The following is a 24,347-nucleotide window of genomic DNA, read 5'->3' on the forward strand; positions in this document are numbered from 1 at the left end:
CCGGTTTCAGGACTTCAGGTTGTGCCAACCTGCTGAACCTTCTTTATTGACCAATCCATCCTCAGTTTCTCGTCAAACAACGTTTAAAGAGCCTTGCGCAGTCCCGATATTTTTTAGACTACTTACTGCGTATCATTTCATGTCGAAGTTTGCTTGTTAGCCTCATGAACTGTTAGCCGGCGTCCGTGATGTCAACTGCTAGGTTGACGTTTCTTTACCCGCACCTGTTCCGCTCCCCTCGTTTCGGCGAGTCGGCAACTCAAGCTGCCACGCACCTCACCCGTCGCAGGGCAGCGCGTGAGCCCTGGCGCCCTATCAGATGCCAACAGACCGCAAATTATGCGAGGGCAACGTCGCCCAAGCGAGCTACCTATATTGCGCGACACGGCAAGGCTGTTGAGCCGCAGCCATTAACCGGCGACAACAAAGCCGATACCGCCAAGTCGGCTGCACAGTCTGACCCGCAGTCCAAGACGTCCAAGTCTGGCCGTACAAAGGCTGCTTCTCCGACAGAGGCCACTGCAGCCGAGAGCCCCAAAAATGCCCCCGCAGGTAGCGCGACGGACATCCCCCCAGTGATCGAGCTTTCGGCCCCGACCGCACCGCCTCCTCCTCCGCCTGGTGCCGAAGACAGTGCTGGAGAGCTCAAGAAAGCCCGGTCTAGTGGACCGATGGAGACGATACTACACATGGGCAGTCCGGAGATGATGCAGAGACAGCACCCGCACCTCAAGCCGGCTCCGTATGTGCATCACTTCGACACGTATTCTCTCGTTAAGCGGCTCGAGGAGGGCGGCTACACGCAGGAGCAGGCCATCACGGCGATGAAGGCAGTGCGTGGGTTGTTGGCGCAGAATCTGGGTCAGGCCAAGGATGGGCTATACAGCCGCAGCGACATGGATAACGAGACATACCTGTTCCGCGCAGCCTGCTCTGAACTGAGCGTGGAGCTCCGGAACATGCGGCGGATCAATGACGAGCAGATTCGCCAGCAAAGGACACATGTGCAGCACGAGGTGGATATCCTGACTCAGTCGCTCAACCAGGAGCTTCTGACACTGAACGACAACGTCAAGGGAATGTTCAACGACAGGAGGATGGCTGTGCGAGAGGAGCAAAAAGCAGCCGAAAGTGCTGTAAGTGGCGCTGTCTTTGCCCATAGCTGCTCGTTCGGCGACTGTGTGGAAGGTGAAGGAAGTTCAATGTGCGCTAATATTATTTACCCATGCAGATCCAGCAAATCAACTACAAAATCAGTGTCACGCTCAACAGTGACGCAAAATCCGACATCGAGGGCCTGCGTTGGGTCCTGATACGGAGAGGTGTCCTAGGACTTATCCTGATGACACTCTTATCGCTAGGCGCCATGCGCTACGCAAGCTACCGAAGCCATGAGAAGAAGAAGAGACTTAGGCGGCAGGCCGAAGAGGCTCAAAAAGCCCACATGACCGATCGGACAATTGATCGCAGCTCGGCACCCGACGCCGCAGCGCTGCTGGCAGCAAACTAAACTACATAGGCTAGATTTCTGTCTCGACAACATAACGTGCATAAATTTCTTTTGTCACCAAGTAGAAAGATACCCAAGCCAGGGAATATAGAGGGCAGTATGTGCATAGCATAGAATGGGACAAATAAATCCTTGCCAGGAATTTTTGGATAAATTTTCAGACCGAACCTACCCTGCATGTGAATTGGACCTGATTGTGCGGCTTCGGCTGGCGGCGGGTGGTTGTTGCGGGTATTAGTGGAAACTTCAACTGTGGATGCGGTGCCTTATCTTATCGAAAATTTCGTGGGGTCGCGACTCGCAGGAACTTTTTTTTTGTAAGGCGCATCGCGACAGCGGCCGGTTGAGAGACATTTCAGGTTTGCCGACCGCATCAAGATCAATCAATTCCCTCAACAAAAGACAGCCGAGATGCGTCCCTTGACAGATACCGAGACGCAAACTCTACTAGCCAAGCTGGCCAACTACACCGGCAACTCGCTCAAGAGCCTCATCGCTCCCCTGGAGGACGGCGACCGCTATGTTTTCCGCCTCCACAAGGATCGGGTTTACTATGTCAAGCTCAGCATAGCGAACTTGGCCACCACGATAGCGAGGGATAAGCTAATGTCGCTCGGTACTTGCCTGGGCAAGTTCACAAAGGTTTGTTCTCTACCCTCCCAGTGTCAAGTTTCCCGAACAAATACCTCTGTGCCGGGTCTGTGCTAACAACCACCGTTATCCAGTCTGGAAAATTCCGCCTACACATCACAGCCCTCCCGATCCTCTCCGAGCACGCCCGCTACAAGATGTGGGTTCGCTCAAATGGCGAGATGCCCTTCCTTTACGGTGGAAATGGTATGAATACACTACAATCTCTCGTGTGCGGGTTGACAAGTGGCCATACAGCTAACGTTGGGCTTTCTTCTCGCCTGTCCTCAGTCGTCAAGGCTCATGTAGGACGTCAGACAGACGACTGCCCGGAGCACCAGGGTATTGTGGTCTACAACATGCAGGACGTTCCCCTGGGTTTCGGCCTGACCGCCAAGAGCACCGCCGACGCCCGACGACTCGACCCTACCGGTATTACTTGCTTCAGACAATCCGATTGTGGCGAGTACCTGCGTGACGAAGATGCCCTGTTCGCTACGGGTTAAGCTATTCTAGGCGAATGTGGCACCTTCCTTTTGAAAAAAAAATTGGGCTTAGGAGTATAGGCGTTCAGGAAATCATTGTTTAATCTGGAGTCGAAGTTGAGTGTCGATTTGCGTCTTTTGTAGATACCATACCACATTACGCAGCCAAAGGCGTCAAGTCCCAAATGCATCACAGCCATACATATGCGTTAGGTACACAAGGCTCATGATCCGTTTGTCTTCCCCATTTAGTGCGCGACCTCATAGCTCCCTATGCCCCGAGTGATGGTCTCAATCTCCACAGTTGGGGAAACGGGCCTGCTTTCTCTCCTGAAGAAGCTGATATGCGCCCGGTGAACGACGTACTCGCTGTCGGCGTATCCCAGCAGATCCTTGATATCTGTGCTTTGGTGACCCTTAATCCTGGCTATTTCGGCCGATGAGTAGTTCACCAAAGCTCGCCCAACCTCAGTGGTGGAGCCTTCCCAGTACTTGCCGTCAGGGGTCGGCGTAGCGAGTTTCTTCTCTACTACTACGATCCGGACGGCTTCTTGCTGTGCAAAGTGCCCATCGACATCCACCACGCCTACAGGGAGTAGGCCGGCCTTGTCCAACAGTGCTTGGTACGCGCCTTGGTCTATGTAGACTGTGCCATGTGGCTTGAGACCGTGGAGGATCCAGAATGACCGGTCCCTAACTGGATCTGTGGAGGGAAGGAATCGTGTGTGTAGTGGAGGCTGAACCCCCGAATCACTGCTAGGCCTGGAAGGGTCTGCGTGGTCGTTTTCACTGATCTTGGACGATGTGGCAGCTGGGTTCGCCTCGATCCACTTCACAATGTTGAGGATGTTTCCTGGGTTTGATGCCCTGGCGATGATGGTGGTGACTCCCGCAGAGGTGGCAAGCCTTGCTGCCACGATCTTGGTGAACATGCCTCCGGTGCCCAAAGAAGATCCAGCAGAGGACACTGCGTAGTTTCACTTAGTGACATTCTCTCTTTTTTTTTTCGACGAGTTAGGGGTGGACTAACCATCAGCCGACAAGGCTCCGATATCCTCTACCACCTCGATAGCCTTGGCATCCGGGTGAGCTCGTGGATTCTTGTCGTATAGACAATCTACGTCCGTCATGAGGAACAGCATTTCTGCATGAACCATGGCTGCTGTAATAGCGGATAGTGTGTCGTTGTCGCCAAACTTGATTTCCGAGACCGCAAGGGTGTCGTTCTCGTTTACAATGGGGATGACACCCATGTCAAGCAGCTCCATGAACGTGTTTTGGGCATTTAAGTACCTCGACCTCTATTTCCATCATTTGATCAGCATCACAGTGTGACGCTGGCGAGTCCATGACGAAGGCGTGCACAGGGCTTTAACAGCCGTCCACCTGGGAAATTAGTGACGGGAGCTGGAGTGCATACGTACGTCAGCAATATCGTTCCTGGTGAGAAGAATCTGTGCGATTGGCTGCCTCAATTGTGTAAAGAGACTGTCCCATAGACTCATAAGGCGGCATTGTCCTATTGCTGCCAAAGCCTTGGTGGAGGGTGAATATCAGTACAATGCTGAGCGGCCACGATGAGCATCAGACTATACAAACCTGCAACTTTGACATGTGCTTTTTGGGTCGTACGGCTATGTCCATACGACGAAGCCCAACGCCAATGGCACCTGACGAGACGATGACGACCTTGTGTCCATCTTCCCTTAACTTGACGGCCGTCTCTACAATAAGTGTCAAGATGGAGAGAAGAGGTTTTTTTGTCGTCTCATCGACAATGGAGCTGGTGCCTATCCTCCTGTCAGTCTCTATCGATACAGATAGGGTAAACGGCTTTCGAGATATCTTTCACCCCACGCCAGCTAGAGCAGGGGGCATGCAAAGGATGAGCATGGATTTTGAGGCGCAAGGACCACTCACCTAGCTTGATCACCACAGTGCCCAAAGATTTCGGAGCCTTCATCGCTACGACACCCGAGGCAACGAAAAGTAAGTGAGTGATTTGCTTTTATCCCACGACACACCAAGCAAACGTCCGCAAACAAGGGAACCGCAAATTCGAAATACATATGGAAGCTACATATTAATGGAAACCCAACGAGAGTATTAAAAGGGTCTCCAGTGTGGTCTTACAAGGATCGGCTTGCGTGACGGCGCCCTTCAGGTCCATTTTTCTCTAGTCGTCCCGTGAAAGGCGCGCGGGTTTTGTGGTTGAGAAGTGGGCGGTTGTGGTAGCGATGTCGCAGCTTGGCGACCTTTATTGACCTTGGGCAGGGTATGACAGTCGACTGTTACTCCAGCTGAACCCCACCAATGACGCACGGAGTAGAATGCCCCTTGTCCGTCCTGCCGTTTTTTTTTTCTTTTTTTCCCCAAGGGTTTCAGGCAGAAAAGCTCACCTAGCTGACCGCCTGGGATTCCGTACCCGCCATACGCGAACTTCCGGGCGCGACTTTGTTAAACTTGCAAGGATCAGACAACGTCAAGATCCATTCACAAGGCAGCGTGAGCCACTGTAGTCCATGCTTAGAACTGTCAATCGATAATACACCAATTTGAATTTTTTCTAGCTCATATCAAACCGATACACTGAATATCATTCATTGCTACTTTTGATATAGATAATCAGTCTACGACGACAAGACCGAAAAAAAATGGCGTCTCCACAAGACAACACGCCGTCCGGGGCGACCCCAAAACCACCGACGTCCGAAGAGACCCCGGACCAGGTGAAGCTGCGAATCAACGGCGGCGAGCGGCTCAACATCCGCAAGAACAACCCGGCCGAGACGGGGTTCGATCCGGCGACGAGCAAGTGGATCAATTACTTCAAGGTGCTGACGGGCAGCATGACCAAGGAGGGCCAGTTCCACTACCGCGAGCACCTGTACCGGACCAACGAGGAGCGCGACATCAAGCGGTGCGAGGAGCAGCGTGACTGGCTGTTCCGCTACTCGCCCGTCGTGCGCTACATGCGCGACCAGATCCGGCTGCTGGGCGGCGAGCTCGACGCCGACAATGTCGTCTGTCGCAGGTGCCCCTCGAGGCTGACCGAGGACGGGAGGATACTGGGTCAGGCAGGCGGCTTCAGTCCGCAGCACGGCATCCTGGTCTGCGCCAACTCGATACGGGACCGGAAGCACCTAGAGGACACGTTGGCACACGAGATGGTGCACGCCTACGACCACTTGAGGTGGCATGTGGACTTTATTGGGGAGAAGGATCTGAGGCACGCTGCATGCACAGAGGTAAGAATAAAGAGAACAAATGACCTGAAAGCACGCTCAGCAACCGTCTCGACGTGTCGTATCCGTGCTGTGGATGCTAATATCTACCCATTCCTTGCAGATTCGTGCGTCAATGTTGAGTGGAGAGTGCAGGTGGACAAGAGAGGCGTTTAACAGAGGCAACTGGACAGTGACACAACAGTTCCAGAACTGCGTACGCTCCCGAGCTATCATGTCGGTAAGGGCGCGTGCCCGGTGCAGGGACACGGAGCATGCCACCAAGGTTGTCAACCAAGTGTGGGACTCTTGTTTCTCAGATACCAGGCCATTTGATGAGATATACAAATGATACGTGAGCGTGGCTTTGGAAATTTTCTTTCATTTTTTTTTCTTCTGTAACTGACCGCTAAGACTTTCGTTTGTTGCATGTGTTATACCAACAGAGAAGGCATTCAGGCCTAGACAGTGAGGGTTTGGGAATGCGCCATGTACGATTATAATCATGAAAAAGCAGCAGGACCTGGAAAATAATCCTGATGCTGCCAATACAAACACATTTAAAAAAAAAAAAAAAACCCCCCAGAACCCCTTTATAATTCAAACCAAAACTCCTTTAACACCAGTTGCCCGTATGCAGTTACTCCCGATCAACGCCGGCTTGATTACAGTCTTGGACGTCAGACAAAATCGCTCATAATGTCGTCAAAACAATCCTTCACTTCGATTAGTCGCTACCGCGGCCTTTCTCGCGGTTGGTGGCACGCTCGCCCTTGACACAGTGCTTGATGATCCAGGGGTGCTTTTGAACAGCGTCAAGAGAGAGCCTTTTGACAGGGTCAATAACCAAGAGCTAAAGTGAGCGCGAGTTAGCAAATGCTTCGAGCCCATATTTCAGCCTGGGGAGCAGAGACAGGAAGCATACCTTCTTGATCAAGTCACGGCACTCTGGGCTAACGAAAGACGGGATTGTCATATCGGCCCGGGCAATTCGCCTCTGAGTCATGACCGGTGTGTCCTCAAAAGGCGCCTCGCCAACGACAAACTCGTAAGTCAGCACACCCAAGCTCCATAGGTCAACCTTTTCGTCATAAGTGTTGCCAGATTTGGTCACCATCTCTGGTGGGAGATAGTCGAGAGTGCCGCAAAGCGTCTTGCGACGATTGTTGGGAGCGTGTACGCTCCAACCAAAATCCGAAATCTTCAGCTCCCCGTGAAGGCCGACTAAGATGTTCTCCGGCTTAATATCCCGGTGGATGACGTGCTTCCGGTGGAGATATTTAAGAGCGCTGGCCATCTGCGCGATATATTGGGCAGCCTTCCACTCAGGGAAGCGGTTTTCTTTGCGCAAGTGTTTATACAGTTCACCTTTGCCTGCGAACTCGAGGATGAGGAATATACGCTTATTGTCATGGAAATGACCGTACATTTTCAGGATGTTGGGATGGCAGAGATTTGTTTGGATCTCAATTTCTCGCCGGACCTGTTTTTCGACGCTGCCAGCCTCAAGTTCCTTCTTGTACAGGACCTTTAATGCGCAGATGAAGCCGGTGGTACGCTCGCGAGCGAGGTAGACACGGCCGAACTTGCCCTTGCCTAGAGGTCGTCCAATTTCGAACATGCCCAGGTGGAATTCCTTGGGTACTCTAGGAGCCGGGGCTTCAGCTTCATCATGTGCAAGCTCATCCACGCTGGACGAGACTGAATCCTTTTTGTGTTTGCTAGGTGAAGGAGGTTCTCTGCTCTTGGGCGGCGGAGCCATTTTTCTTTGGGCTGCCTGGGACGGGAGTGTCACCGATGTGACTGTGTTTGCGCTTTGCGATTGTAAGGCGACCTTGAACAGATTCGGTCTCGAACTGCCGTGAGATATTGGTGCTGTGGTCATGGAGATCTACTGGGCATGTCAGCATTGACAGGACGGGCTATGGCGTGGCTAGTTCCAGCCGTTTTTGCGCCCAGTGACCGACCTTGGACTTTTGCACCAATCTTTCACCAGGGTCGTTCTCATCGTTAACGTTCAGGTGCTCGAAGCACTCTTCGAGCTGAATAGCTTTTGTTGCCATTTTGATGAGCTGATGTCGGCTTGTTGAGGCACGAGATCGAATCTCGCCAAGTTTGCATGTACGAGGTACAGCGTTGATGTGAGAAAGTTAATTGATTAGAGCAGGATGCAATCGACCAAAACACCGAGACTCGATCCAGGAAACTGGGTGGCTATGCAAATGTATGGCCCGCGGAACAACGCGCGATTTCCGCAATGGAAAAAAAAAAAAAAAAGAGAGGCACGGAGAGCAATGTATTTCCTTGAATGTTGCGGGGATTGGGAACAAGTGAGCATTTCAAGTGTGCGGCAATCGCTTGGATTCGTTACTTCTGGGCTCCTCAGCAGTGTTTACGGCGGCTGCGGAGGTTAGGCTGTGGTTGCCCAGCAACAGGGCTGATATTGCATCGGACCTAGGCCTCGCCTAGCGACCAGGATCATGCTCACCCTTGCACATGGTTACGGTAAAACGCCTCTCGATTCCCGGCACTTGCACGTTACTCGCTAGGAGAGGACGGTCGTGCAATGGCTCCGAAGTCAATTTTTACTGTGATACATCCTTCAATCTTTCTTTTTGCCATTTGGGATAGAATATCGGCGAATGTAGTGGATATTATCTGATTCAGTCACAGCAGGTTCTCGCAGTTGAACAATAAATTGTATCAAATATAGCTGCTTACTGACCCTAACCCCGCAACCATGATATTCCCAGTTGGAAGCTCCCCGCATACCTTTGACAAACGCAAATAGTGCCTCTACGTTACGTAGAACCTTCATCAAGCATAAGGATAACAGACACGGTCTGTCTAGGTTATATACGAGACGAAAATAGTCTGGTCTGATCTGATATACAAGATCTGATTAACAAATCCCCTCTTTCGCGTATCAACAAACCCCCCCAAAAGAGAGAAAATAACAAGTACATCTCATACCATGGCAACGGCTTCAAATCAACCGCAAAAAATGCTGCACGTGGACTCGCCCAACGAGCCCTTTCCGGATCCGAGCCAGCTCACGCAGGCGACCAAGATCCACCGGCAGGGCAACTTTGAGATCGCATCACGCAAGCTCCCCATCTCCAAGTCTGGGCCCATCGACGCCATGTCGGCCCGCATCGGCATCCCGGTGCCCGAGATGATATTTGGCGACAACCTCGTCTCGGTGCGTCACGTGCCCTCGGGCTGGACCATCTCCTTCACCGCCGAGGCGGCGCTGGACAGGGTCGAGAAGACGGACAAGGGCATGCTGCAGGTCGCGTACGCCGGGGCGTGGTCCAGCTCGCGCGAGAACACGAGCGCCGGCATCAAGGAGGTCGTGCGCCCCTTCGACTGGAGCTACAGCACCGACTACCGCGGCACAGAGGAGCCTCCCAGGCTTGCCCCAGGTAGCGGCAAGCAGATCCCCATCGAGCTGCTCAAGCGCCGGGATCCGATCCTGTTCTTTGACGAGGTGGTGCTGTACGAGTCGGAGCTCGACGACAATGGCGTCTCCATCTTCAGCGTCAAGGTCAGAGTCATGGAGCACCGCATGCTGCTGCTCGCACGTCTGTACATGAGGCTGGACAACGTCGTTGTTCGCGTGCGGGACACACGGCTCTACGTCGATTTCGATACCGAGGAGGTCATTCGCGAGTACACGGCCAAGGAGGACAGCTTTGCCACTGTTAAGCAGGTCAGTTTGAGAAATCACGCATTGAGTCCGGACGTACGAGTAACCAGGGGAAACTGACTACTAACTAATTCAACTACAGGGCCTCATGCTGCAAGGGTTGGTCCCAGATAGCATCACCACGGCGTTCAGGGATGCAAACCAAATAGCAGAGCATGTTCGTGTTGTAGATCATCAAGTGGACTATGCAAGCTTCTCATGAGTCTTTACAAGAATCCTTACGCTTGACCGAAAGAACAGGCGAGAGTTGCGAGAGTTGTTTTAAGTACTTTGCATTCAACGGTTCCCAGGGTGTCGTTTTTCTTGATGTAGGCGTGGGCGTTCAGGCGTTATGAGTCAAGATGACAGTGGTTTCAAAACAGCTTTTCATTGTTCCCAAGACATGCATCTTTTCGTAAAAATCCGACCTCGCTCGATAAAGACAAATACAGAGATCTTCGAATATGAGCGTGGACAGAACCCCGCACACTCATCAAAAAACATCGCAACTGCTCCGTGTACGCCCAACTCCAACAGGACCACAGCCCGCGGGGTATACAGATCCCAAGTTCCCTCCATAATCAAGTGTACGTACGTATACAAAGTCCTCAGCAAACTAGCAATGAAGTTATCAAAAGAAGGAGATAGACAGACTCTGCCTTCAAACGCTCCCTAGCAAGCTTATACCCGCTCAGATCACCGAGCAGCTGCAGCTTCGGGTGATGACGATTCCGTGACCTCTTCGAATTCCATTTCCCACCGATCAACCTCTTTGAACTTTTGCGCCGCCTGCTGGAGCTCCTCGCTCAGTTTGCCAGGAAGCTCGACATGGCCTTCTGTCGCATCCAAGGTATCATCCGCCAATGCGTCTTCTGAACAGTACTCTTCATCGGCTGCAACTTGTATTGTGTCACCTTCACCTTCTCCATCTTGGTTTTCCTTGTCGGAGCCCGCGGTGGCACGGGAGCCATATGTCCTCCGAGCACGCCTTTTGTGGCCTTTGGTCGCCTGCGCCCGGGCGACGGGGGCATTGGGCCCGGCCAAAGGCCCCGCAGGTCTTCTCGCGCGCCGTGCCCTGGACCCCTCAACGTAGGACAGCTCGTCTGCCTCATTCGCCACTGTTGTAGAGTCGAACTCCCCGTCGGACTGGTCATCTCGGGCGGTTCTTTGCCTCCTCTTGGGCAGCATTGCCGTGAGCTCGGCGGTAGTAAGCTTCGGCGAGGCCTTGCGGGCATTTTTTGCGGTGGCTGCCCCACGGGTATTTTTGGTTTTGGCCGCGGCGTAATTGGGCGAGTGCGTCAGCGATGGCGGAGATGACATGTCCGACAGCACATCTTCACCGTGGGCAGGAGCGGGTGTTTTACGAGAATCCGACAGCGCTCGGCGATGTCTATTGCGAGGAAGATTTCGTAGAGACGGCCAGCTGATCGGGCTGGCATCTGATGAGCTGCTGCTAGCTGGCGGTGCTAGTATGTCATCGTCTTCATCCACAACTGCGCGTCGTGCTGTGTCATGGCCTGGAGTGGATGGTGTATCATCAAGAGGTGGCAAGCTGAGCTCCGAGTCGCTCTCGATCGAATCTTGCGGAACATCGATGGACTCCCGCGCAGGCCGCTTGGATGAGCCGTCCTGGCCCTCTGTTGATTTTCTCTTTCGCGAAGATCCCTCTTCGGGACTGGTATCCACAGCAGGTAGCGATGGCTCTCTATCCCTTATATCGGAGCCGCGAGTCCTCCTGCGACTAGGGGACCCAATGACACTTTCTGGAATTACCTCCTCATCCGAGCCAATATCGCTGTCCCCCGGTCGCTCCTCGTCGGCTGGTGGCTCCGTCTCGTCTGGCTCTTGCCGAGCCTTCCGCCTACTCCCTAGAATACTCTGCTCCCTGGCCCGCCGCTTGAAGGTCCCAATGTTGAAGGTCGTACTGATACTGGGCGTGTTTGGACCCCGGCTACTGGGGCGAATAGGTGCGTCGTCCCGGCCAACAATGCTCGATTGACGCGGACGACCTCGTCTGAAAAGCCCCACATTGAACGAAGACGTGTCGGTCGACCGCTGACCACCAGCCAGCACAGAATCCTCGCCTAAGCTGATATCCATATCCAAATCGTCAAAGTTTCCGCCGAAAAGCTCTGAATCATCCATGACTTCCAGCCCTGAAGCATCAGGCGCGCTCCTCCGTAGCCTGCTGGAGCTCCGGCGACTAGCGCGCACGGTAGTGGAACTGGCTTTCCTAGCAGTCGAAGGCCCCTCCAATGGCGAGGTCGAACTGAGATCGTCCAGAACATTCATTGCAGCATCGCGTCGGGTTCTGGATTCTTCAAGAGCTTTTGCCTGTTGGGGTTTCGCATGGGCGGTACCGCCAGAGGCGCGCCGGATTGCTTGGCGCTCGATTTCGCGGTCGCTGAGTCCATAGATGTCACTGCTCGTGTCGCTTACTGCTTCGACTTGAGTAACCTGACTTGCCGCAGCTTTCTTGGCTGGTTCGGGTTCAGCAGCCGGAGCTGCGCCGGCAGCATTCCCTTTCGGTGCTGCCGGCGCGACTCGAGATCGTACCGGTCGTGGCATTGCGTTGTGGTCGGCGTTGTCGCGTCGGCGGTATCGTTTTTGCTGAGATGCAGATATGTCACTAGATGTACAACCCGTTCAACAGATTTCTAACACTGTGTGTAGTGTTATGGCTCTACCAGAGCCCTCGCCGGTAGAAGGTGACAAAAAGCGACTTTGAAGGTAAATGTGGAGGAGTGCGAGGAACTGGTGGGCTACGGGCCTGGGGGTAAACACGGGTGAGGTAGGAATTGGACGCGACTTCACGCGTCAATCACACCGCCACATCCCACTACAGGCTACGGGCCCACACTAGCTTCAGCCACACCATCAGCAACTTTTGACTCTCCCCACAGTGGTCGACGTCATCAATTGTTTTCACTAGCAGTAGCAGTAGCATCAGGTACATTCTTGCATCTTGGTAATGTCGTGTACCCCTATGAGATTTTAACTTAGCCCATGGGAATACTTTACACCTTTACGCCTGCTCTGTATTATCTTACTCCAAACCCAGATTTCCAAGTATAACAGATATTATGGCCACTGCATTGTTATGCCGGCGGGCCCTGGCCCAAAGGTGTGTTCCTCTGGCATTGGGAGCCTCGCTCGGCATTGGGCACTTCGCATACCGGAGCAGGATGCAACCCTACAGATTGGATGCGCTTTCTAGCAGGCCAGCATCACCTTGGTCGCCAGCGACTGGTGGCGTGTTTGAAAACGAGGAAGAAGATGGCTTCATCAATTCGGACGTCCTTCGGCAGGTCTCTGGCGGTAGTGTGACAGGTGTGTTGAATCTCATTTACAAAAGTGACTTTAGGGATATTGTCGTATTTAAGGGAGACATCATAGTAACGATATTCATTCGAGGTAGGTTTCCTATCCGGGTTATTTGTCAGTGTTTTCTCGCGCACCCTCGTCTTGCTCATGGGCCTGACAATAGTCGCCTTCTCAGTATGTTTGACCTTGAAACCAAAATCTTATAGTGCTTTGAACGTTGTGACTGATATGCCCATAGGTGGCGGCGAAGTATGGTATAGACTTGGTGCACCAGTTGCGCCTTAAGGAAAGGGCACAGTCATCGCGGGTTCTGTCCGCCCTTCGCAGCAACACCCCTTTCAAACTGTCGTTTGGTGTTACGTTTGCTTTATCTGCATTTGCGCACTTCTAAATTCTCCTCATGCATCCTCCTTGCGACTAGCAAAAATATTTATGGTATCATAGAGAATGCAGGAACTTCGCCGGCTGCTCAAAAAGGCTGTGTTTCGCGCTCAAGCCATGCCATGGTCAACTTGTCCTCCTTGAAGAAACCACTCGTCTTCTCAATAATCAGTTTGTTGTAGTCGTTCAGCCATTGCTTCTCACGTGACGTCAAGAGGCTCTCGTCAATCAGTCTGCGACAGTAAGGTACCATGGTGACGTGCTCGAAGCCAAGGTACGGCTTATCGCCGAACATATGCTTAGTCTCGACCTCACGGACCATGGCAATGTTCTCAATACGAATGCCGTAGGAGCCATCTTCGTAAAAGCCGGGCTCAATGGACGTTACATTACCCGGCGCGAGTGGGACTTCGGCGTAGTGCTTTCTGGTGCCTATACCGATAGGACCCTCGTGGACGTTGAGGTATGAGCCGACGCCATGACCGGTGCCATGTCGGTAGTCCAATCCTTCTTGCTAGGGTCTTTGTTAGCACTGCCTAGCTATACAAAATAAACCACTGATGTTCTCTGGCTCTTCGCTGCTTACCCAGAGGAATTGTCTAGCGAAGGGGTCTAGTGCAAAGCCAGTGGTGCCTTTGGGGAATATAGCCATGTCCAAAGCCATATTCCCCTTCAATACCAAGGTATATGCCTTCCTCTCAGCCGCTGAGGGCTTCCCGAAATGCAATGTCCTGGTGGTGTCGGTCGTGCCGTCCAGGAACTGTGCCCCAGAATCACAGAGGTAGACAGAATCGGCATCAATCGTTGCGCAAGAGTCCTCCTCGGGCTTGTAGTGAATGACGGCAGCACTGAAGTTTGTGATGTCAACTACTGTCTCCTGCAGTGCTAGGGAGACTCGAGACTTACTTTGCACCCACAGCAGAAATCGTGGTGAAGGATAAACCAACAAAGTCGTCGTGCTTTGCCCGCAGGTTTTCTAATTTGGTTGCAGCCTCAACTTCATTAAGGGTGGCTTTCTTGTTTGCTACTTGGTCTTCGAGCCAAGCAAAATACTCAATGAGCGCCGCGCCATCACGGATATGGCATTGCCTCATGCCCTCCAGTTCAGTCTCGTTCTTGATAGCCTTGGCATCGCAGACCGGGCTCTTGATCTCATCGACAGAGCCATCCCCGCCAAGTGCAAGCTTGAGAGCCCACGATGTCTTATTCGAAATGGCGAGCTTTTTGATCTTGCTTTCATCTCCCTGGTCCTCGGTAGGCTTCAGACTTTTGGCCAATACCTCTGAGTCCTCAAATATGCTCTCGTAGGGCCTGATATCAACTTTGTTATCCTTGAGATAGGCATGGGATTCCTCGCTGAGCTTCGATGCGTCGACGTATAGCGTAGCGTTATCGGCGGTGACGACGGCATACGAGAAGAAGACAGGGTTATACGGAATATCGCTGCCACGAAGGTTGAAGAGCCAGGCAATCTCGTCCAAGGTAGAGATTACGAAGCCAAATACCTTCTTCTTTTCCAGGACCTCCCGAAGCTCCTTCAGTTTGGGCTCTGTATCCTTTCCAGAGTACTTCTTTGGTAGGAAGGCTATGGGGTTGCTCGGGCGTGAGGGTTTGTGCCTTCCCCATACCAAGTCAACCAGATTGTCTGTTACGGCAACCAAATCCTTGCCGCCCTTGGACTTGATCTTCTCCTGGAGCGCCTTGGCCTCGGAGCTTGACAGCAAGGTAGGGTCCACGCCGACCGTCTTTCCCCCCGCAGCCTGGTCGGCCGACCATTCCTGCCATGTAGGCACATCGGGCTGGCCCTGCTTCAGCAGCTCCCAGTTGTTGTCTAGCTCCGTCGCAGCTTGATTAAAGTACCGGCCATCGGTTGCAAGGGCGGCTTTGTCGTTGGTCACAACGGCAGTGCCTGCAGAACCGGAGAAGCCACTGATGAACTCTCGGCGGGCATCACAGGGCGCGATATACTCGGACGAGTGTGCGTCTTCGGTGGGGACGACTACAGGCAGTCACAAAGGGATGCGCATCAGTGAAAGAGCTTATTACTTCCGGAGCAGGAGGCGTTAGATAGCGTACTGTAAACGTCTATGCTGCGCGCCCTCATCAAGCCCCGCAGCTCCGCGAGGCGGTCCGAAGTCTGAACCGTCTTCATGATGAATGGAGATTCAGGGGAGGAGCTTGAGCAACGCACGAACTGCCGGCAGCTCGAGGGAGCAGATACAACTGCTCGGGATGGACGTTGATCTTGGTGTATGATGACGAATCTGCGAGTTGCGCAAGACGGAATGAAGCTGTAGCTGGACGATCTCGTAGACGTCAGGAGCTGCCTGAAGTATGTACAATTCATCGAGGCCACTTAGGAAGCTCAATTATGGAGGACAGCGGAGCTAGTGGGTGAGGGGTGTGCTGGACACACAGGAGCTGCTCGTATGGTACGCATGCGTGTGTGGGAAACAAAGGTCCACAGCAGCCCCGCAGATTGTAGCGTACTGCTAACAATAACGGTTTAGGCGGCTTTGATCAGGCAGAGTTGCCCCACCAAAACACTGCACGATGTCTCGCAAATAATCATGGCTTGTCTACGTCCCGCCTTTTCCCTGTAGGAAAATGCTTAAATAAATGCGGATTTTCAATAATTACCGTTAACGGGACTACGGAGACTGTACCCAGTTGGTTTGAATAAAATCATGAAACGGGCTTCGTTGCCAATGCCGCCAGCTGCTAATGACGCGCTGTAGTATCCAGCATGTATTATCAAGCATCCACAAATTCGAATGCAAGCAGCTTCACTGCGCCCCAACCCGTCTGGATTTAGAAAGCTCATGGCAACGTTAACTCACTTACCCAACAGGCGTCCCCATTCTTCTTCAGCAACGAGGGAAAACCAACGCCTGTTTCACCTGGACTGTTTTTACAGGTCTCGGGCATAAATTACAGCGCATGTCAAAAATTCGGCTGCGACGTCGTCACTCATGAAGTTCGGTTCGCCCCTCTTCAATCAGATATTTACCTTTCTACGACGTTGTTTGCATGTAACGGAAAGGTGAGGTAGGCAGCATTGGCCACCCGCATACGAAAGGAAAAGAAATTATCACCTGCAGCTTTTGCTGGACTGGGCATGAAGGTATTTTCCGCCTAGCACCCCTACAGCACCGCATCATGCAGGGGGAACAAGGACTACCTCTTCCCTCCTCGCTGGAAGAGGTTGAGGCCGTAAGTCAAACCATCTAGTTTTGCTATCCAACCTATCAAGGTTTTCTTTCACTGGGCAGACTGATTAACTTCTTGCATCTCAGTTGATCCTGGCACTCTATGAGCCGGGTCCTCCCGAGACAATATCACGGATTCAAGAGGTGCTTCATCGGGTGCAAAAGTCTCCCGAGGGCTGGCAACTGGCCCAAAGCTTACTGGTGAACTCGAACGACACGATCAAGTTTTTTGGGGCTCTTACTATCATTGTGAAGCTAAACACCGAGAGGTAAAGATCATCGCAAATCACTCGTCCGTTGTCCTCCTTTGGAGTTGACCATTCAGTGACTAATCTGTTTAAAACCCTACCACAGCTCAACATTGTCGGAAACTGATGCAAATGAACTACTGCAAAACTTGATTGAATGGTTTGTGAGGTCTCTACGTGATGGGTCAGGTGCGCTGGTGACCAAAAAGCTGTGCTCTGCACTTGTCACCTGCTTCATCCAGTTCCCCAAGATATGGCCCAGTTGTGTAGCCCATCTAGTACACTGCTTGTATACACAGCGCAGCGTGCCCGTATCTGAGGCCAGAGACGACGATACTGATACCACGGTTGGTCTCTTGGACTTTGTCGCCCTGAGAGCGGCATTATGGTTTGCTGCTACGCTGGTGGAGGAGACGAGTAAGACGGACATGAATGCTGCAAAGTAGTAAGTTCTGGCGGAACAACTCGAGGCTCAACAGGTCATCAGTCTAATCACGCCACATAGCTCGCAGGCCCACAACCAGCTCATCACTGAAGGTCGTGATGTTGCGTGTCTCATCTCACGCGGAATGGATCCTGGTTTTGCAGGTGCAGATTGCACGAGTATCCAGGAAGAGGCTATCAAATGCCTACAGGTATGCTTGCTTTCCAATGAAAGCCCAGACTTTGGTATCGTACTTCTAACATCGACGTTTATGACAGCCTTGGGTCATGTATAATCAGCGCATATCATCGTCGACCGATGAGCTGACTATACCATTGCGGACTCTTCTGCCTCCCGTTATACGATGCCTGATAATTGACGAACTTTACGAAGCCAGTATAGAGCTTCTCACTGATACGCTCTCCAACTACTCTGCCTTTTTCACGAGCGAAGGATTCGACATGCTCATTAATCTGTTCGAGACGTCATGGTCTGACAATCGATATCAGCAATTGATCCGCGGAGATTTTGATTTTGAATCTGTTCAGTTTGGCATGCTGATGATAGCCTTTGCTGACGCCAAGGTTGTCGAACTTCAGAAGAGCACCGACCATCGGTCGCAACGCTTCCTCGCCGGCCTGAAGGGACTGCTAGGTGCAGCTGGTTATGCAGTAGGCGAGGACAAGATCTTTGTACCTGCACTTGAATTCTGGGCCACATTCGTGGAAACGATGGTCGATACCATGTTCAGCGAGGAAGCCAAAGATTCAGATGCTTGGGTTCAGCATTCACTAGGCTTGGTGATGCAGGTCGTGGGCTGCTGTTACAAAAAGATACAGTTCCCGCCAGCAACTATTTTCTCTGGATGGGATTCTTCAGAACGGGCTGGATTTATGGAGGCGCGCAAAGATGTTGCTGACCTGCTTCAAACGGTCTGCACCATACCAAATGCAAGCCTCGTTTCGCTATTCGTCGATCTGCTGCTACAGGCCTTGTCAGCGCAGGCTTGGGCAGAGCTGGAGGCGGCAGCTTTCTGCCTCAGCGCCCTTTCTGACTGCATCTCTGACGGCGGCGGGTATGACGAGCTCCTCCACAAAGTCTTTTCATCTGGACTTTTTGACCTGCTTGGCCAAAGCGAGAAGCTACCCGTTCGACTGCGCCAAACGGGATTATCGCTTATTGAACGGTTCTCTGACTACTTTGAGCGCCACGGCGAGTTTCTTCCAGGAGCTCTCAACCTCCTGTTCGGTGCAGTGGGCGACTCGATGCTCGCAGGTCCCTCGGCCAAGTCTATCTGCACGCTCTGCTCGTCTTGTCGGTCACACTTGACTGGCGAGGCGGCTACATTCATTTCATCCTACGAAAATATTCATTCGTCAAGGTCCATAGATCCTGTCGCAGAAGAGAAGATCGTTATGGCGATTGCCTCTGTCATACAAGCGATATCGGACGAGGAAACAAGGCTGCAGGCTTTCCGTCATCTGTACCGCATCGTCCGGATGGATTTGGATCGCTGCTTGCAGCTCAAGGCACAACCCGAGAGGTTTGAAATGTCTGATCCATTGGTAGCGAGATACTACGCCGAAGCTCAGTCTCAGTCGCAGGAGGTAGCATCGGCAGATAGAATCGCTGGACAAATCGCCGTCCAGAGCCTGAGGTATATCTTGAGCATGGCTAAGGGTCTGCAAGCTGTTACTGAGGCGCCTGTAGACCTGGATGGTTCGTCCAAGGCCGCATCTTCAGTCAGCGAATCACTGCCTCATATTCAGTCCGAGATCATGCAGATGCTTGTCCAGCTACAGGCTGCGTTCCCAGATAATGGTGAACTTATCGAGTCGATCTGTCACGTCTTGCGCGCCGGCTTCTCCGAGACGGAGCCAGGACCGTTTGTCTTTCCTGCAAATATTATCTCTCAATACCTGACAAGTCAGAATTGTTCAACCACCCCCAGGATTGGCTACGTAGTCAGTACTGCTTGCGCTTTTACGAGCTCGCTTGCTAGTAGCTCACGTGAAGAAGCTGCTAAGCAACTGACAAAAATACTACCATGGGCTATCGATTTGCTTCAATCCCTGCCAGGTGAGTTCATTTTGACCTTCAAGGTCTTTTATAGCAAATTTTTTCGCATCTGGAACCACGGAACTGAAACCTTATCGGAACAGAACCCGAAGCCGATACAGAGCTTTCTCAGAACGTCATTGAGCTGGTAAACAGAGTGGCCCAGCGACAACCTGGGGTGATGATGCAACTCCAACCATCGTCCCTACTAGAGTTTTTCTTCATCTTTGTGTTGAAGGTGCTAGATGGTCGTGAGACGCTACCAAAGTCTGCCGCTGCTGAATTCTGGGTGGGTGCAAGAGATGTTCACAGCACTTGGAGTACACAATTCACAGTTATTTGCTGACACTAGGGATATAGACTACTTTTTTGACAATCAGAACGACAGATGATTCTATTCAACAAGCTGTCGGCTCTGTCATGACACACCTTGGCCCTTCATTGGCCATGTCTTTGATGCATAACATAGGCGGGAACGCAGCCCGCAGTGAGCTTGATCGGCTCAGCGAGCCGCTGAAGAAGCTGGTAGCACAACACGTCAATGCCAAGACATGGCTTGAGGCTGCATTGGCTGATATCTCATTCCCGAGCTCCAAGGTGTCGCCAAAGGAAAAGACGCTGTTCCTGAAGAAGATTCTCAGGTGAGTCGTCCTACATTTGGCCCATAAAAACACACGGCATCATAGCAGGAGTCGTGAACTAACACATTGCATTCATAGTCTCCGTGGAAGCCGGCAAACAAATCAAGTCATCAGGGAGTTTTGGCTGGCATGCAGAGGATCGAGCTTTGCTTACGCCTCATGAGGACTATTCGTCATCTTGAAAAAAAAGAGACTGGTTTCCAGACTTGCGCTCATGGGAGTGGTCAAGGCCATTGCCCTGGGTAAGGATAGAGCAGGGTATGACCGGCAGACACAGAACACAAAGATCTAAATAATAAAATTACACGCCAAGTCCACACATAGTCTAATCTACACACAACCTATCCTGCATGGCGCAGTATAAATGTTACACATATAAATTACAGACTTCGGGCTGTTGTGGTGAAGACACATGTCGCCATGGGCATCTCTATGTAACCTGGCAGCTAAGCGCAGTTTACTGCCCTCTCACGAAAGCCCAATGGCAGCGCGCACAACCTCCATAGTCTTTTGGGCGTTTGCGCGTGCCTTAACTGCACCCTCGAGTGCAACCTCGTCCAGATACTTGCCGTCATCCTTGGCCAGGATCTCCAGGTATCGTTCCCGGATCCCCGCGAGGCCCTTGACGACGGCGTCGGCCACGGCACTCTTGAGCTCCTGGATGGAAGCGCCGGCAAAGGGCCCGCCCTCGCCGCCGAGCTCGGCCGCTTCCAAGCCGCTCTTGCCAAACGTGCTGAGCAGCTCAAACAGGTTGGCGACGCCGGGGCGGGCGACCGGGTCGTAGTAGACGGTGTCGATGCTGTCGGTCAGGGCCGTCTTGATGCGACTGCGGATCTCGTCCGCGCTATCGGTCAGGGTGATGCGGGACCGGGGGTCCGCGTGGGACTTGGACATCTTCTGAGTGGGGTCACGGAGGGACATGACTTTGCTTGTTGGTGCTGTGTTGTTTTTTTGTTGTTGGCAAAGGGTGGCAGGGGGTGAGTGCGTGTCAGCAACGCCATTATACACATGGGCGACAACGAGCTGAGCACTGAGAACGGAAAGATTGTAAACCTTACATATTATGGTTTCAGGAGCGACGAGTTGTTTACCGTATATGGCATTGAAGTTTGTCGCGCATTCTCGGGCGAATTCCAGATGCTGAGCCTGGTCCTCTCCAACTGGAACGTGGGTGGCTCTATTCGGAAATTGTTAGAACGGTTCAGAGAGGTAGGCCACGAGTCAAAGATGCTCTGCGTAAAGGGCGACAAAATGCCCTGAAAGCTGTCACCTTACCTGTGTACGAGAACGTCTGCAGCCTGGAGGACTGGGTATGAGAACAGACCCAGCTTAAGCTTTGCCTTGACCTTCTTGTCGTCTAGGGACAGCCTCTCGCCATTACCTAGATCCAGCTTGCTCTATATATACATATCCGCAGTTGAGACGCCCAAGGTTAGTTTCAGTTACATGAGCTGTGCTGGTCGGCCAGAAAATTACGAACCTTCCACTGCGTCATACGGGAGAGATATCCCGTCGAGGCATTGCAACTCAGAAGCCACATTAGCTCAGAGTGTGCTGGGACCTGTATACGTGCAGGAAATGTTAGCAAGTACTAGATAGAGTAAGACTGTATAACTGTATATACTTGAGACGATAAGGGAGGCCAGAATTTGAAGGGGGAACAAAAAGAAGAGAACAATGAAAGGAGCCTGCCGGAAAAGACGAAAATTGAGAAATGATCACAAAGTACTCACGGAGGATTGATAAAAAATCACAGACCTCTTCGGGTCCAGACCAATAGCCAACAGTGCAGCCAAAGCCTCTCTCCTCCACTGCCTCAACTGGTCACATTTCTGCGGCATTGTGATGGCGTGCAGGTCCACTACGGAAAAGTACAAGCTGGTCTCGGCGGCGGCCGAGTCTTGCAGACGCCGCCATTGCCGCAGAGCTCCGAGGTAGTTGCCAAGGTGCGGGATGCCGCTCGGTTGGATGCCGGAGAAGACGGTTGAGTCCTTGGGGATCTCGAACTTTGCCCCTTTTGGTGGTGTGCGTGGTGACGTTGAAGAAGTTGAATAATTTGATGTTGCTGCAGAGAATCGCTGCTGAAGCTGCAGCCTGTTAATGATGGGCCTCACCAGCCTCGGACTTGGCCTGATCGACATGTCCCTTGATTTCGATCAGGAATTTATGGTTTTACTTGTTCGATCGGGTTTACAAAAAAAAATTCTCTGATAATTCGTCATTTGCTGATGCTCTGGAAAGCGCGTTTTTCGTATGAGATTCTTGGGCGACACCGTGCGCATAGCAATTTGCTCATTATAAGGACATTACAAGAATCTTTACTCACTTTTTAAAACCATAACCACAAAACTCAATTGGATAGAAACAAACAAAGAAACAGTTTGTTGATAAAACAAAGGGGGCTGTATTATATTCTATTCATGTTGTTTTTTGTGTCTTTCGGGGACAGCAAAGTATCATCGTGAGTATAACTCCAATATTGTGACTTAGCTGTACGATCTGTTCCGAACACCTTACAGCCGAATCAAATGCAGGTTTAAAACAGAACCAAAGGACAACATCGAAATGAATCTATACTCTCATACATATACACAGGTTGATTGTACAGCGCTTTACACCAGATGACAGCATTTTCTACCTTCCGCCCGCCAAAGTGACTCTCTCCTTCTGCAGCATCTCCTTGACATCCTTGACGGTACCCAGCGGCTTCTTCTGGCCGAGGTGCACCCAGCTCGATTCAATGTCAGCAGCAGCCCTCTTGGCAGCCTCGTCCATCTCCTTGGCCGCGTCTGTAGGACAGCAAGTGCTTCAGTTAGCCAAAGGACCCTAGCATGTGCCATTCACTGAAATCATGGGGGGCAACAGAGGATCAATAAACAACCAAACTTACCAAGCGCTCCAAACTCCCACATGTTGGCCTTCATGCCCACGCCAGGGTAAGCATGCTTCTGCAAAAAGGCCAGCCAGATCTGTACAGTCTCGGGGTGTCCATCACGGATTTGAATCAGCCTGCGTAGCGTGATGCGCTCATAGTTCTCCTGCGACTTCTTGAAGATGAAGTGCGACCGCGGAACCGTCCAGCGCTGCACTATACGCGGCAGCGGCGTCGGGCCGAAGGCCGGGAGGCCTAGGTAGTAGGCCGCACGTAGGGCAAAGTCGCTAAAGAACTCGATTGGGCGAGCACTGTACGCCCGCAGTTGGAGGTCGCACGATGGAATGCCGTACTCGGTCTCCCTTCGGAGGGGCTGCAGGTGGAGGGACTGAAGACTTCGTGGGAATCGGTTGAGCTGTTCTTGGGTCTCTTTGACAGGTGAGTCCTGTAGCTGAGGCTTGGGAGGCCTGTCGATTGGTAAGAGTGGCCAGAGTTAGTACGCGAGCAGATCAATCGAGTTTTAAGAAATTATGCATAAGTGAAAATGAGGGAAGCGTTCTCACGTTTCAAGGTCCAGCTCCTCAGTAAGCAGATCTGCTATCGTGGCCGCCTCGGGGGTTGTGATAGAAGACGATGATGTGCTTGAAATAGGGTCGTTAGCGTCGTTAGACCAAGAGCATTGTCCTAAAATTGTCCATGAGCAAGCCATACTCTGAGCTGTTTAACCTGATCTGCCATAGTTGTGTTGATATCGAGGGGGTTTTGGTAGCAGGGAGCTGTTGCTGCTTAGGAAGATCATCTGAGGTTAGTTTTTGTTCGTAGCTGAAGTTTCAGGCGCATTAGAACCAGATTCTCACCAGCCTGCTCTGCAGCAGTTGCTGTGCCGGTCTTATTAACTTTGAGCCTCTCATATCTGCATTGCCGGCCGTCGCGATATGCACCGCTCGAGTTTCAACGGGTACGTCTTTTGGACGTGGATCTGAAGCTACGACTTTTTGCGCGTCTCAATTCCCCATCCAAAAGCAGGGATCGTTATCGATAGTTGCATGACAGTGTAAATAATCTTGGACGCACTGTCCTTTTCCACGTGTGAGCTGGGCCTGGTTTTGAGTGCGTACCCTTCATCTCATCCGTAATTCCCATCTACACGCAGAGAAATTTCGCCAAAGGTTGGCTTTCTTGATACCGAAGGCCTCTAATGAAAGTATCAAAACGCGGCGCAAGCTTCAGCCACGCCTCTTCTATTTTCAACCTTCATCAAAGTTCGTCGTAAGTGTCTTCACTAACAAATTCGCCCCCTCATATGCATATGAACGTAATTGTCGGGCTTTTTTATTTTTTTTTATTTTTTTTTCTTCACTAAGCTGTTACATTTATGAAATATATAGTTTCATTGCATCATAAAACGCAACCGCAGTAGCAGGTGTTCCGATTGCACAGTCCACGGCATGCCTTTCAGCAAAATGCCCATGCTTATCCCCACAGGAATCGGCAACCATACACACATTCACGAGGACCTCCTACGGTTCCCTCCAGTTGTGTCGGGTGCACCAAAATAGTGGGCAATACGACTGTTCCCAATTAGAAGCTTAGCTGCTGACCAGCAAGTTTTTAAGAGTTCACGGCTTGTCGCTGCTGTTCTCCTGGTGTTTG

The 24,347-nt window shown here is 51.9% G+C and overlaps 10 protein-coding genes across 10 annotated transcripts; 5 read left to right on the forward strand and 5 right to left on the reverse strand.

Annotated features, from left to right (window-relative positions):
- Window positions 1–188: 188 nt before the first annotated feature.
- On the forward strand, window positions 189–1,510 carry PpBr36_08686 (uncharacterized protein; the record flags this gene model as incomplete). Its single annotated transcript, XM_029895814.1, has 2 exons — window positions 189–1,136; window positions 1,232–1,510. 2 exons carry the CDS (start codon window positions 189–191, stop codon window positions 1,508–1,510), a joined length of 1,227 nt encoding a protein of 408 aa, XP_029747555.1.
- A 411-nt stretch (window positions 1,511–1,921) lies between these two features.
- PpBr36_08687 (uncharacterized protein) lies at window positions 1,922–2,646 on the forward strand (the record flags this gene model as incomplete). The annotated part of the gene is made up of 3 exons (XM_029895815.1): window positions 1,922–2,152; window positions 2,236–2,347; window positions 2,432–2,646. 3 exons carry the CDS (start codon window positions 1,922–1,924, stop codon window positions 2,644–2,646), a joined length of 558 nt encoding a protein of 185 aa, XP_029747556.1.
- Window positions 2,647–2,873: 227 nt separating this feature from the next.
- On the reverse strand, window positions 2,874–4,795 carry PpBr36_08688 (uncharacterized protein; the record flags this gene model as incomplete). Its single annotated transcript, XM_029895816.1, has 6 exons — window positions 2,874–3,592; window positions 3,656–3,926; window positions 4,050–4,160; window positions 4,225–4,433; window positions 4,546–4,590; window positions 4,759–4,795. The coding sequence occupies 6 exons, from the start codon at window positions 4,793–4,795 to the stop codon at window positions 2,874–2,876; spliced, it is 1,392 nt and encodes a 463-aa protein (XP_029747557.1).
- A 484-nt stretch (window positions 4,796–5,279) lies between these two features.
- On the forward strand, window positions 5,280–6,201 carry PpBr36_08689 (uncharacterized protein; the record flags this gene model as incomplete). Its single annotated transcript, XM_029895817.1, has 2 exons — window positions 5,280–5,873; window positions 5,974–6,201. 2 exons carry the CDS (start codon window positions 5,280–5,282, stop codon window positions 6,199–6,201), a joined length of 822 nt encoding a protein of 273 aa, XP_029747558.1.
- A 375-nt stretch (window positions 6,202–6,576) lies between these two features.
- PpBr36_08690 (uncharacterized protein) lies at window positions 6,577–7,912 on the reverse strand (the record flags this gene model as incomplete). The annotated part of the gene is made up of 3 exons (XM_029895818.1): window positions 6,577–6,702; window positions 6,775–7,740; window positions 7,817–7,912. 3 exons carry the CDS (start codon window positions 7,910–7,912, stop codon window positions 6,577–6,579), a joined length of 1,188 nt encoding a protein of 395 aa, XP_029746982.1.
- A 911-nt stretch (window positions 7,913–8,823) lies between these two features.
- Window positions 8,824–9,760, forward strand: PpBr36_08691 (uncharacterized protein; the record flags this gene model as incomplete). Its single annotated transcript, XM_029895819.1, has 2 exons — window positions 8,824–9,561; window positions 9,641–9,760. 2 exons carry the CDS (start codon window positions 8,824–8,826, stop codon window positions 9,758–9,760), a joined length of 858 nt encoding a protein of 285 aa, XP_029746981.1.
- A 473-nt stretch (window positions 9,761–10,233) lies between these two features.
- PpBr36_08692 (uncharacterized protein) lies at window positions 10,234–12,105 on the reverse strand (the record flags this gene model as incomplete). Its single annotated transcript, XM_029895820.1, has 1 exon — window positions 10,234–12,105. One exon carries the CDS (start codon window positions 12,103–12,105, stop codon window positions 10,234–10,236), a length of 1,872 nt encoding a protein of 623 aa, XP_029746980.1.
- A 1,225-nt stretch (window positions 12,106–13,330) lies between these two features.
- On the reverse strand, window positions 13,331–15,589 carry PpBr36_08694 (uncharacterized protein; the record flags this gene model as incomplete). Its single annotated transcript, XM_029895821.1, has 4 exons — window positions 13,331–13,756; window positions 13,829–14,090; window positions 14,149–15,241; window positions 15,319–15,589. 4 exons carry the CDS (start codon window positions 15,587–15,589, stop codon window positions 13,331–13,333), a joined length of 2,052 nt encoding a protein of 683 aa, XP_029746986.1.
- An 812-nt stretch (window positions 15,590–16,401) lies between these two features.
- On the forward strand, window positions 16,402–20,114 carry PpBr36_08695 (uncharacterized protein; the record flags this gene model as incomplete). The annotated part of the gene is made up of 8 exons (XM_029895822.1): window positions 16,402–16,455; window positions 16,539–16,720; window positions 16,806–17,144; window positions 17,205–17,334; window positions 17,402–19,202; window positions 19,286–19,470; window positions 19,542–19,822; window positions 20,027–20,114. 8 exons carry the CDS (start codon window positions 16,402–16,404, stop codon window positions 20,112–20,114), a joined length of 3,060 nt encoding a protein of 1,019 aa, XP_029746985.1.
- Window positions 20,115–20,290: 176 nt separating this feature from the next.
- Window positions 20,291–23,605, reverse strand: PpBr36_08696 (uncharacterized protein; the record flags this gene model as incomplete). Its single annotated transcript, XM_029895823.1, has 9 exons — window positions 20,291–20,999; window positions 21,098–21,219; window positions 21,303–21,383; window positions 21,556–21,967; window positions 22,461–22,611; window positions 22,713–23,161; window positions 23,258–23,335; window positions 23,406–23,476; window positions 23,552–23,605. 9 exons carry the CDS (start codon window positions 23,603–23,605, stop codon window positions 20,291–20,293), a joined length of 2,127 nt encoding a protein of 708 aa, XP_029747600.1.
- Between the last annotated feature and the right edge of the window lie 742 nt (window positions 23,606–24,347).

This window comes from Pyricularia pennisetigena, chromosome 5 (genome assembly GCF_004337985.1).
Source record: "Pyricularia pennisetigena strain Br36 chromosome 5, whole genome shotgun sequence".
Taxonomy (NCBI): domain Eukaryota; kingdom Fungi; phylum Ascomycota; class Sordariomycetes; order Magnaporthales; family Pyriculariaceae; genus Pyricularia; species Pyricularia pennisetigena.